The 12,409-nt window shown below is 33.4% G+C and overlaps 2 protein-coding genes across 2 annotated transcripts; one reads left to right on the forward strand and one right to left on the reverse strand.

Moving 5' to 3' along the window:
* The first annotated feature begins 4,968 nt into the window (after nt 1-4,968).
* LOC125810481 (50S ribosomal protein HLP, mitochondrial) lies at nt 4,969-7,612 on the forward strand. The gene is made up of 3 exons (XM_049489951.1): nt 4,969-5,080; nt 6,509-6,603; nt 6,978-7,612. Exons 1-3 carry the CDS (start codon nt 4,969-4,971, stop codon nt 7,350-7,352), a joined length of 582 nt encoding a protein of 193 aa, XP_049345908.1. The 3' UTR covers nt 7,353-7,612.
* Nucleotides 7,613-9,064: 1,452 nt separating this feature from the next.
* Nucleotides 9,065-11,630, reverse strand: LOC125810550 (probable pectinesterase 53). The gene is made up of 5 exons (XM_049490024.1): nt 11,196-11,630; nt 10,499-10,688; nt 9,709-9,912; nt 9,303-9,538; nt 9,065-9,226 (listed from the first exon to the last, which is right to left on the reverse strand). Exons 1-5 carry the CDS (start codon nt 11,573-11,575, stop codon nt 9,073-9,075), a joined length of 1,164 nt encoding a protein of 387 aa, XP_049345981.1. The 5' UTR covers nt 11,576-11,630; the 3' UTR covers nt 9,065-9,072.
* Nucleotides 11,631-12,409: the final 779 nt, after the last annotated feature.

A 12,409-nucleotide genomic window follows, 5' to 3' on the forward strand; every position in this document is an offset into this window, starting at 1 on the left:
CTTTTAAAAGGGAGTTTATGCCCAAGTATAATATATAATATTGAAGATTGGAAAAAGTCTCCAATTTGTTTCATTTTGCTGTGATATTTTCAAATGCACATTTATGTAGTTACTTTAAAAGTATGAGAAAGCAAAACATGAAAGAACCTAAGTAGCCCTATCATATAAAAACAATGTCTTCCAGAGAATATACAGATCATGGTACTATTAAAAGTGTAAAACTTGTCTATCCTAGGACTGTTTTCAGATTCCCTTCGGTCTTCAAATCCGAATTGTCATCTCATGTTACAACATTGAGGCCGGCCTAGCTGTTGTAATTTGTTCCACATACAAATCATTTGGTAAATTAGGATGTGTTGCAGTGTTGGTATATGTATAACTTGTGAATTCTATTGATGTAATACCAAACATAAGGATTCATTATTTGCTATTGCTATGGCCTATGAAGATTCATATTCAGTTGATAGATATATATACATCCTCATCCTTTGGATGCAGTCTGTTAGTGTGTTGTACTGTTGCATTTGCTGCTGCTGGTAGGTATTACTCTTAGAGTGTAATTAGTAATGTGTTGGAACTTAGCTTAGCTTGTTTGGTGTTATAAGTTTTAACTATAATAATGCTCTTTGTTTGTTTTTGGGTTCCTTGTATCTGGAAAAAAAAGTGAGACGTACTTAAAACATAAAAATATATATATTGATGTGAATGAAGTTCTATATATAATACACGCATTTAAAGATGCAGTTTATCATGTAGTTGAAGTTTCCTTGTAAAGTGGACGGTTGTTGAGTAGTTATGAAACTGCTCTAATTTTTTACTTCTGTAATACTGATATATTTATACAACAGCCTATATATATATATATATTGATGTGTATATTCATCAAATATGAAGACTCCTACTATTAAAAATTCCTAGATTAAATGGTTTTAAAAAAACAGTCTTTACAAATTTTTAAATTGAACTTTTAAAAAATAAAATCTAGACCTTTGATGACTTTTGTCAATGTTTATATAACTGTCGTTTTTTTAAAGTGTATAAATTAATTTGTTTTACAATAGTAATTTTGTATGTAAATTGATGACTTTTGTCAGAGTTAGTGTTTATGTAAATTGAGGACTTTTGTCACTATTTATATAACTGCCGTTTTATTTTTTATTTTTAAAAAGTGTATAAATTAATTTTTTTAAAATAGTAAATATGTCCTAGATTATATTTCAAAAAATAATAATCTATTTAACGTTATTGAAGAGGAGTTAAATAACCAATTGATCTTTATTTGACATGTGTATTTTTATTTCAAATTTTGAATTTAGAATATTTAATTAGTTATATAATATTTAATTATTTATAATTTAAAATTTTGAAAATTTGTAGTACTGACATGTATCCTTTTTTCTCCTATTATATATAGATAGATTTAGATTAAGATTAAGATTAAGATTATGATTAAGATTAAGATTAAGATTAAGATTATTATTGTTATTATTAATAATAATAATAATAAGAGAAAATGGCCAAAATGCTCCCCAACCTATAGCTGGATTTCTAACTACACATTCATACTTCACGGGGTCTTATTACCCCCCTGAATTATTTTAAAATGAAGTAAGTAGCCCCTTAGAACGTCATACCCAGATATGTGTCTTGTGGTGAAATACACGCGCTTGACACGTGTTTTCACCTGTAGATCGTTTTTTAAAAGACATTTTTTTCTCTTTTTTCTTCAACCTTTCTTCTTCATTCATTTTTTAGCCCTAATTATTTTTTGAGAACTTTGATTGGGAGAAAATATTGGGGGTTAAATTGGGGGGTCTCTTTTGTCTTCTCCAGAGGGATATGTCGCCGCCGTCGGCATAGTCTGAAAATTTCGCTGCCACCACCATCTCCATCTATGTCTTTGTTATTTATCCGCCTTCACCATTAGCTCCTCCACCTACTTAAAGAGGTCCTGTCATTTCTTTCAAAGAATAAAGCTCGAAAAAAGAGAACATTCACACCACCACCAAGACCACTATGAGTCTAATTAATGTTTGTGGGTATTTTCATAATTTTATAAGTCTATATGATGGAGTTTTTATAATCAAGAGAAGGTAATTGCTTGTCAAGAATCTAGAAAACAAACTAAAAAACACATGAGGGATTTAGATCTACATGTAAAAAATATTTTTTTCCTTTTTAGGGTACAATTGCATTTGACCAAGATTGATTTTTCAAATTTGATTCAAATTATTTTTTGGTGATTGGAGATGGTGGATTTGATTGTTTTTTTCAAAATTTTTATAATGAAACCGTTGAAGATGGCGGTAATGGCGCAGCGATTTTGGGATGATAAGGGTGGAGATATTTGACATATGCTACCATGGGGAAGAAAGAAATTAATTTTTTTTAAAATAATAATTAAAAATACAAATATTTATGAAATAACATATTTAAAACAAAATTTTAATATTGTTTTGGCTACCCACTCTCTCAAAGAGAGTAAAATACACTCACTTTGCCATGTAAGCATTTAGAGAGGTAATAATTTCAATTTTATAAAATTCACGGGGTAATAGAACCTCCGTAAAGTATGAGTGTGTAGTTGAAAATTCGGCTATAGATTGCAAGGGCTTTTGACCATTTTCTCTAATAATAATAATAATAATAATAAAGACAGTTTTGATATTTTTTCACAGCTTAAAAATCATTTAAGTTTGAGGGATGATTACTTTCCTATCCCTTATTATATTTTCCTAATTCCAACAATACCCTCACTATCTAAGCCCTAATCTTTTCCGTTTTTCTTCATTCTTCACTGTCTCTCTTCTTTTCTCCATCTTTGCGATTCTTGGAGTTTGCTCAGAGATTTCATTCTCATATCAAGCTTCTGGTAAGTTCTTCTCCATCAATTCAATCTCTCCATTTCGGAATATACATTATTCTTGTTTATTTACTACTATTTCTGCTCCAAATAGACGAGTGAATGAATCAATTCTTTTATTTCTGTTTTTTTTTCAGTGAATTGTTGCATAAAAATAGGGTTTTGTGTAAAATTATTGCATAAAAATCAGATAACTGATGTTGCTGGATTTGGGATTAAAACAGTAAAAGTTTCGCCTTTCTTTAGAGAATGATTGAAACTAGTTTAGGACGAAGTAATGCCTCAAAAAGTACTAACATCTCACCAATTTGTAGTACCATTAATACAATTAAAACCCAGAAAAAAAATCCCCAAACTTAATCCAAAATGTATATAATGATGTAATCTTTTTAGCTCAATGGTTATAAAATTTGGATCTTTTCTTGAAAGCTGAGAGGCTGATGTGAAGATTCATACTTACTAGCATAGGAAATAGTAGAAAGATGAATTGATAACTGATATTGTCGATGGTTGTTCTCTGCTTTTTTTGAGGATACAATGCTCTCTGGTTTACTAGTGTTTATTGTTTTTCTTTTCTCTCTTTTCCCCCTCATAGTTTTTTCTTTTAGCTTCTTCTCTGTCTAATTTTTTTCTTAAGAGAATGTAAAAAATACAAGTTACTTCTAAAAATTATTTTCCTAACTAGTCATAGGAAACCGTATCCTCCTATATACTCCTTTTGTTCACTTGTACTTGTCATATTTCACTTCGTGTGAATCAATTTGACTAATTTTTGGAGTTGAATTCAATTAGATTAATTCAATATTTGAAATGTTAAAATTTAGATGTTCGAAAACTATACGAGAAATACTACAAGTTGTAATCCTTCTTATATTCATATGGTGATGAAAAATACATCTTTAAATGTTGGTCAAAATCCATGTAGTTTGACTTTCGAGAAGCGAGGAGGGAGTATAAAGTTATAACCAAGGTTGCAAACTTGCAATTCAATTTCTTTTACATCAATTTTTTCTTTTATATTTTGGTCTTTTTGGTGTTTTTCGTTTTTTTTTGAAAAAAAGTTCGTCAAGTTGATTCTTTAATCATGAATGACTTGTTCTTCTAGTTATTCCTTGAATTTGGGATGTCATAGTGAACAAAGAGGTGTTTCCTTGAGGCTTCTGTGCCTGTTGAAATGGCTGTCAACTCTGATTGCTGTAATGACATAGGAGATTTTTTGAATGTAGCTAATTTCTGAAGGTTGCATCCTTCCTTGATAGTGTATTTAGGATTCTGAATCCCGGAAGCCTGCAATTTCTTTTCTGAATAAACAATGGGCACAACACTTCATTTAGTTGCAGTTCGAATTGATTCTCGATGAAATTTTGAGAGCGATCCTTAGTTTTCCATTTAGTAACTGTTGCAGCGAGATCACCGATAGCATTAGTTTCCTGACATGAGGTGCTCACGATTCAATTTTCAATGATCTTTCTCTGGAATGATGAAAGTAAGGGGTAGAGTAAGCGCTGATTAAAAATAGTCTTATTGGAAGGTAAGTCTGTCATGATGTGTTCATAGTAGTGAATTATGCAATTCACAGCTTCCAGATTACCAAGTCTTTATGCACAGAATTATGGGTGACAATACTTTTGATTAATTCTCAAAAAAAACTTTTGCAACATCCAAAAAAAAAGGATCGACAATAGATTGTGATGCTTGTCTTTGTGTGTATTTGACAAGTTTTATTTGTAACAAATTTAATATGTATTCTGTGATGAGAGTTCTGAAGGAAATTAGACAAAGGAGGAATACCCTGTTGGCAAGGGCCCTTCACAAGATTGAGGGTTTGAGTCACTAATGGAGCAAAGTGAAAAAGGCCCACTGTTAATCTCCTCTGTAAGGGGGTCCTAGGGAGGGCGGGGGATGATGGGTTACCATATTCAACAGAAAAAGGAGGAAATCTTCAAGTTATCAAGGCTTTTGATGCTTGAGTTTTTCTTTCACCGATCACTGCACCACATGTTGCTGGCTTACTACTGTACTCCACATAATTTGATTATTACTTACACTAAATCTATTTGAACATTGTTTACACCTATTGGTATAACTGGTGTTCTAATTTGGTAATGCTTGTATTATGTCTATTCGTGGATTATATTGTATCTGACTTTCTCATTCCTATCACAGAATCTTTTCCAAATATGGCTGCATCTTCTACTTCTTCTCGGTTGGTTCGTGGTAAGGGGCTTTACTTGCTTTGATTGCTAATATGGAGCGGCATGATATTCATTTGTGTGAGATGGAACTTGTGACTCTCATTCCTTTTCAATGATAATATATTAAAATGCCAATGATATTCTCTCCTCCCCCTGCCTCATGGGAAAAGGTGATGTTTCATGCAGATAAACTAATGAAAAAAGAAGTGTGTAAACAAATAAGAGTAAGTTTTAGGGGTTACAGGCCGAGATACTCCTTTTTTTGATCCGCAGAGAGGTAGTTTACACATCTTTGCTCATTGGTGGATAGTCTAATGAGCTCAGATTAGGATTTCCATGTACATGTTCTAGTTATTCTCCACACAACAAACTCATTTTATATTTCTTGCACAGAGCAGCTCATAAACAGGAATTACATGTTTCGTCTCTAGTGATATAATGTATTACCCCTCTCCCCCCCCCATTTTTATGGCACTTTCTGTATCCTGAGAGTAGACTAATCTTTAATTGGATTAGATCAACTCAATAGTTTATAATTTAGATTCACAAACTATACGAAAAGTACCACAAATTGCAATTTTTCTCATGTCAACATTACAAAAAAAAATACATTTTAAAGTGTTGGTCAAAGTTTACGTAGTTTGGATGTCGAAAAGCAAAAAGGGCCACCATATAAATTGGGTAAGAGGGAGTTTTCCCTTTTTCTTTCTCTGGAATTTTTCCATCGGAAAAGGAGAAACGATTAAGTAGTGAATTCGTCACTATTACCGAGTAATCTACTCATTCAGTGGGGTTTGGTATCAAAATCTTTGAGCAGTGAATGTCATCTTCATTCTTTACAGCATAGCAAGTAGAACTTAGATTTATAGTTGTAAAGGGAGGGTTTTACCCATATAATGTTAAGTCTGGATCATTGGAGATTTATTCTCTTGTGTGAATAAGACTTCTGCTGAATCAATTTGCTCCATTCCAAGTTGTATACCCTCATTGTCCTAAATGATGTTTATGGACTCGTTTTTTCTACTTGATACAGCTTTTCTTGTTTGTTTCTTTTTAATGTTCTTAAAGGAAAAATAAATTTACTAATACTTGGTCTCAAAGTTGCAGTGTGAAACTACTACACCTATAAGCTTATTTAATCATTTTTAAGTTGAACATGATAATTCAACTTGGAAAAAGGACGTAGTGTGATTTTTATCAGCCATAGAGTCACCAACAAATTTTGCACTTAGACAAGTTTGCAGAAATGGTTAATTGGTTATCCAATATTGATGGTTTTATGTGCATTACGAAGCCCGTTAGCAACTGCAACCGGATACTATGCTCCCTGTACCAGCTCATTGAATCCACTGCCTCCTATGCTATCCACATTTCCTAATCATCAGCTCTTCCTTATTTCCTTGTCTGTATGCATGGCCTGTGCTTAAAATTGTTTATGATGAAACTGCAGCAGTGGGTCGTTCATTGTTCAGTGGTCTTTGCAACAATGCTGATGGTTTAATGAGATCAACACACGAGATGTTGTGCAATCATTTGTTATTCCAGGTTCGTCTGCTATGCTGTTTAATTGTCTCACCCTCAATACCCTAATCTTTTTCCGGTTTGCAATCTTAATCAGTCATTGAGCATGAAATTTGGATGTTGCGTGCATTTTGTCAACGCATGATATTATATAATATGATATCGCAAGCTACATCATTCATAAATCATACCTCACATTATGATAAGCCCTTCTTACTGATCAAAAATTTCAAATGCTTAATTTTTATTAAAGGAAGCAACTTAACAACATCACATGGCTGAGTTGCTATGAAAAAGGTCTTGAAACTTATGAGTCGACTCTGCTAATTGAGTAGTATTTGAATTGTCTCTTGTTACCATGATTGTAAAGTTTTTTCACTTGTTTTTGGTCCTTTCAGCAACAAAGAACTTTCATACAAATGAGGACGAGTCTGAAAGTGGTAGACAATTCAGGTGCAAAGAGAGTTGCATGCATCCAAGCACTAAAGGGAAAGAAAGGAGCAAGATTAGGAGACACAATAGTTTGCTCAGTGAAGGAAGCTCAGCCAGGCGGTAAGGTGAAGAAAGGAGAAGTGCATTATGGTGTTGTTGTTCGTGCTGCTATGCCAAGAGGCCGCTGTGATGGGAGCGAAGTAAAGTTTGATGACAATGCTGTGGTACTCATCAACAAGCATGGTGAACCCATTGGAACCAGAGTTTTTGGTCCAGTGCCCCATGAGTTGAGGAAAAAGAAGCATGTTAAAATTCTTAGTCTTGCAGAGCATATCGCCTAATGTTTCAGCCTCTTGGTTGTCAGGTACCTCTACTCAGTCGCGCGAGCCGATTGGAAGACAGTTTTGAATTTATTGTATTTGTAGGAACCTGTTGTTGTCCACAAGCTGCAGAAGATGTTTCTTTTATCATCATAAACATTTTGACTTGTACATATAATTGTTGGCCCACAAGGCACAGTGCTGTTTCTGCAACCAGTGCTCAAGGCACAATGTCCACAAACTGACTTAAAATAAATACATCACTAACACAATTTGTTGGACCATTTATTGTCATTGTTGGAGTGATGGGCATATGCTTCTTTTTTTTTACAAATATCTTAAAAGATCATCTTCTTCTGTTCATTTTATAAGTGGCCAGACGATCGTAATTCCTCTCATTTTTAATAACTATCCTCTAATAATAATGCACACACTTGACTCTACCGTTACCAATGGAATTGGGCGTCGCGTCCTTGTAGCTTACTGTGCTATTCATGGAAACTTGTTTTATACCTTTAGGCCGCCTTAAATGGTTAATGAAATTGGTCAAGTTTAGCGATGGGTTGTTCAACTCCAATTGACTCATATATCTCACGTTATATACCTGAATAATTCCAACAGCTTTGTATGATTTTTGAACAAGTATATTTTATTATATATTTATAGTATGAAATTTCAAAGCAAGAGTGTTTAACTAATCAACTTTTACTATATGTGGCTACGCTACTGGTCACAAGTTTTATCTAATTGGAAGTAGGTAAAGAAAATTTCATGATTGTCCAAATTCTTTTCGTGTTGCAAAATAAGTAGTTGAGGTTCAGATGATCCAACTCATGAATATGGTACATGGCAGGCCATATTTTACATTTTATAGTGGCACATTCATTTTCTTGGTACTCTGCCCCTCTTTCTCTCTGTTTTTCACTCAGCAGCAATATTTGGTTAGCATTTTATAGGATGGCATCACTAGTGTTGCTGATGGAAGCGCTTATCAGATCTCGCGAGGACATCTATCTTCAAGGACAAGACGACGGGCTGCGAACAGGCGATCATAATAGTAACACGAATTTGGTTACTCCAAACAAGGATTATTACTCTTACTATTACTGTGGCTGGATAGTTGAAGCTGAGGATGTTCCTAGCTGGAACATTATATCTTAGTGTTGTATTTGACCCATATAAAGAAATCCTAGAAACATGGGCATTTCCAAGTGTATATAGTACTAGTACGCGTTTATGTAAGTTGTTTCTTTATCCCTGGTCTGATCTTAGTGTCGAATATAATTTCATTGTCAAGAAATGAAGTTGGATGCTAGTATCCAACTCAGTCCATAAACCCCTGCAGCAAACATGTAAGCAGGGCCATATTTATGATATGATCAATTTAAATTGGAAGCGCGAAACATTATGTCAACTGTATATGTCTCATCTTTGAAGAAAAAATATTATGCAAATAGCAGTGGATTTGAATTTTGAGCCTGGGGCTAACATTTTGGTGAAAATAATCGAACTATAAAGTATTCTTCATTCATATTAATCAAAGAAAGTAACAACTTGTTCTGCTTTTGGCTTGCAACATCAACAAAGGATTAAGGCAACCTAGATACATATATAGGGTGCATCTTTTACAATGAAACGTGGTACATATGCTCCTAATAAATTTGTTATTCTTCACAACAACAACAAGAAGAAAGACGTGAAAGGGTGCATATAAGCAATAAAGTTGATTCTTGAGTTGGAACTAATAGGGATGTATAAGCCAAGAATTGCCATCAACATAATAGGTCTCAATAAAAGGCATGGCCTCTTCATCGTTGAGTATTCGTGCCCACGGAACTCTTCCTGTCATGTTGGCTCCTGGTCCACTGCACCTGTACTCCCCATAATACACTCTCCTACATCCATTTTTTCAACTTCATTGCCAAAACAATTTTGAAACTATAAAAGATCAGTAAAAACCAAAAGACTTACGAGTCTCTAATTGTTTTTCCCCAATCATTCCATCCTAGTGGAAGAACAATGTTATCCATGTAAGTGTAAGAGAAAATCACTCTAGAATAATCACCCCACGCTCTGCCTAAATAAACTGATCCTGTCCCTGTTATAGTGCTGTTCTTGAACGAGAATCCACTTAATATCGACGAATTTGTACGTTTTTGGGCTGTCAGGGACGCTACTTTCTTTGCCACTGAGTTCAACTGGCAGTTCTATCCACATAATATATAAAAATGTAATTAGATTTGGGACAACTGATAACTCAGTGCACAAAGCATCTCACGTTCACATAAGGTACATGAAAGAAACGTAACTTTTCATGACATGTTTTAGACAATAGACAAGGACGATGTCTACATAAGTTAATTAAAATGCAACTGACCTCATATAGGGATCTACCATAGCCAAAAATGAAATCAACAGAGCCTTGAATGAAGCAATTGTTGAAATAGTGAAGTCCCTTGTGATCATAAAGTGTGTCTTGGCTTCCGTAGAAACTGCAGTTGTAAAATGCTGCTTTGTTCCCTGATATTCTTAATGCCACTGCTTGTTCTCCTGCCGTTCCAACCACATGGGGTGCTGTATTCTGCAAAACCAAAGTGCTATCTATTAGGATATATTTAATTTTTAGGTTCTTATCGTTGAATTCAATGTAATTTTAATTAAAATTATATAGATTCCTAACATCCATATAAAAAGTATTGATTTTAATTGAACAGTTACTAACTTGTTATCTACCTCCACCTGATAGGTTTAATACTGCAAGATTTAAAGGATTATACATATTTTTAATTTAAGATGATAAGATTGAAAAGTCTGGTAAATGTATGTTTAGACAAACTAAGACGGTTAAATTGAGATAGGAGGAGTAATTTATTTTTAAACGCTAGTGACAGTATGTGCTAATGCTTATGTTACTTCACTTTTTTGTTTTATCTGTTGGAATATTTTGTATGGCAGTAGAATTTAGCCTTCAAGGCTTCAACTACGAACTTGTAAAAAAATTCCATGTGACAAACGAACCTTAAGTAGAATACTGTCACGGACTTATGTCATACGCAGGGAATTTGTTGGTGCATGCATGTTCCTTACATTCGTATTTTAATCGTATGGATATTGGTCTAATCTAATGAACAACTTGACAAGATCACAAGATTAATATAGAAATTTACCTCAAAAATGACATTTATGGCGATAAAATAATCGGCATCGACGGAAACAGTAGCACTTTGGAATGTCTTTAAAGGCGTACCACCGGTTCCAGTAGCTGAAGCTGTGTCATTTCCTGTAATCCGTGGAGGATTGGTACTATCGCCCCGAAATGTCACAAACGGCAAACTTCTTGGAATGTTAATCTTTTCCCTACAATTTCACTTATTATCGTCACAATAATATTACTACTTGTAATACTAAACTTTTATCCAAGTCATCATTTGTTGTACTCGTTATAGTACCCCCTCCCCCCAAAAAAGAAATAAAGCACTCAAGATAGTAAATATAGTTTTTATATATAGTGAAGATTTTATCCACTAAATGTAGTTAAATACCTTATCTTATACACGTGGAAGAGATTTTATTTCGCAATCAATATACTTTTAGTGGCCATAAAGTCACTTATTTGGAATCGACTTTAATTATATATATATTGTAAAATTATATAAAAGTTAAAGTCTTTTTAGATTACTAATCCGGGTTTAATTATTTAGCATATGTACCTCATTATAGTGTAATTGATTTTTAGTGAAGGAATGTGAATTGACATGCCTTAGCATAAGGTGTCTCTACTATCCTAATATGTTGAGTAAGTAATTAATCTGATTGCGTAAATATTTTTTATACTGTCATATGTAATAATAATGAGGTACATACCTATAAACTCCGGGTTTGATGTCAAGTATGACCCTGCGCTTGTTATAGAGTGGAATGCTAGCAAGAGCTTCCTTGATAGTGTTGAAATTGCCACTTCCATCTTGACTCACACTGATTATCATTTTGTTCATCTCTGCGTATATAAGTTTTGGATCTAAGCTGCTGCTAACAGGAGCTGGAGGAACATGTTGTTTTTTGTGTTTAATTGATTCTTGCATCCATTTCAAACTTGTTTCTCTCTTTCTACTATTGTAGTGTTTCACATTCAAAGATATCCATTCATCAAAATTCTCATTGTCTTTTTCTTGTGAAGTCAATGGCATTATGAGTAGCATGGAAAGGAAGAACAATAATACAATAAGTGTGGAAGCTGATGCCATTGAGTTACAATGGGTAAGGTGGAAGAATAAATAACTATAATTATCCAATATTAAGCACTATATATCTTTGTGTTTGCATGATCACAATTCACATGCATATATATATATATATATATATATTGATAAAAGAAAAAGGTATTGTGGTTAGGTTTGGTCCTATCTTGACCTGTATTTACAAAACTGGCCATCACTATGGTATATTGGGAAAAGGGTCTGATATGTACCTCAACTTTGCTATTTAGAATTGATATATTCGTCGTTATGAAAATGACTCATATATACCCCTACTGTTACACAAATGGATCATATATACTCTTTTCCTTTAACGGTAAGGATTTATATGAGTCACTTTCATAACAAGAGGGTATATCAGTTCTAAATGACAAAGTTGAGGAATATATCGTAAATAAGGGGGTCAAATTAAATTAGTTAATATAGATTTATTAATAAAAGAACATCATTTGTTAGATAACGTCGATATATATATGCACCATATTTTTTTAATGAGAGTATATCCATTCTAAATCGGAAAGTTGAAGTGATATAATTGCCTCTTTTTCCTTAAGAAAACTAATCTTTCATGGTATGCATGACATCAGTAACTAATCTTTCATGGTATGCATGACATCACTGAGTGCTAAGCTTCAATCATTTAAAAATAAAAATTGAAGCTGTAATCGAAAGAAAATAAAACTTTAACAATTCGTTGAGAGAGAAGCGATTTTCAGAAGAAAAAAAATATAGTAATTTTTTTAACATATTCGCTGACAGAGCAGCATTTTTGCAGGAAAAAAAAGGAAAATTACATTTCACTAACAGTATAGTGAAGTTTCG

Source organism: Solanum verrucosum, unplaced genomic scaffold (assembly GCF_900185275.1).
Source record: "Solanum verrucosum unplaced genomic scaffold, falcon-dt-bn FXZP01000118.1, whole genome shotgun sequence".
Classification (NCBI taxonomy): domain Eukaryota; kingdom Viridiplantae; phylum Streptophyta; class Magnoliopsida; order Solanales; family Solanaceae; genus Solanum; species Solanum verrucosum.

Bases quoted from the DNA above. Each gene is read 5' to 3' on its own strand.
- LOC125810550 (XM_049490024.1), bottom strand. From the start codon at position 11,575: ATGGCATCAGCTTCCACACTTATTGTATTATTGTTCTTCCTTTCCATG. The intron at 9,913-10,498 runs GTAAATTTCTAT...TTGGTTTTGCAG, and splicing joins CCATAAATGTCATTTTTGAG to AATACAGCACCCCATGTGGT. The intron at 9,227-9,302 runs GTAAGTCTTTTG...AAATGGATGTAG, and splicing joins GGAAAAACAATTAGAGACTC to GAGAGTGTATTATGGGGAGT.
- LOC125810481 (XM_049489951.1), top strand. From the start codon at position 4,969: ATGCTTGTATTATGTCTATTCGTGGATTATATTGTATCTGACTTTCTC. The intron at 5,081-6,508 runs GTAAGGGGCTTT...ATGAAACTGCAG, and splicing joins TTCTTCTCGGTTGGTTCGTG to CAGTGGGTCGTTCATTGTTC. The intron at 6,604-6,977 runs GTTCGTCTGCTA...TGGTCCTTTCAG, and splicing joins GCAATCATTTGTTATTCCAG to CAACAAAGAACTTTCATACA.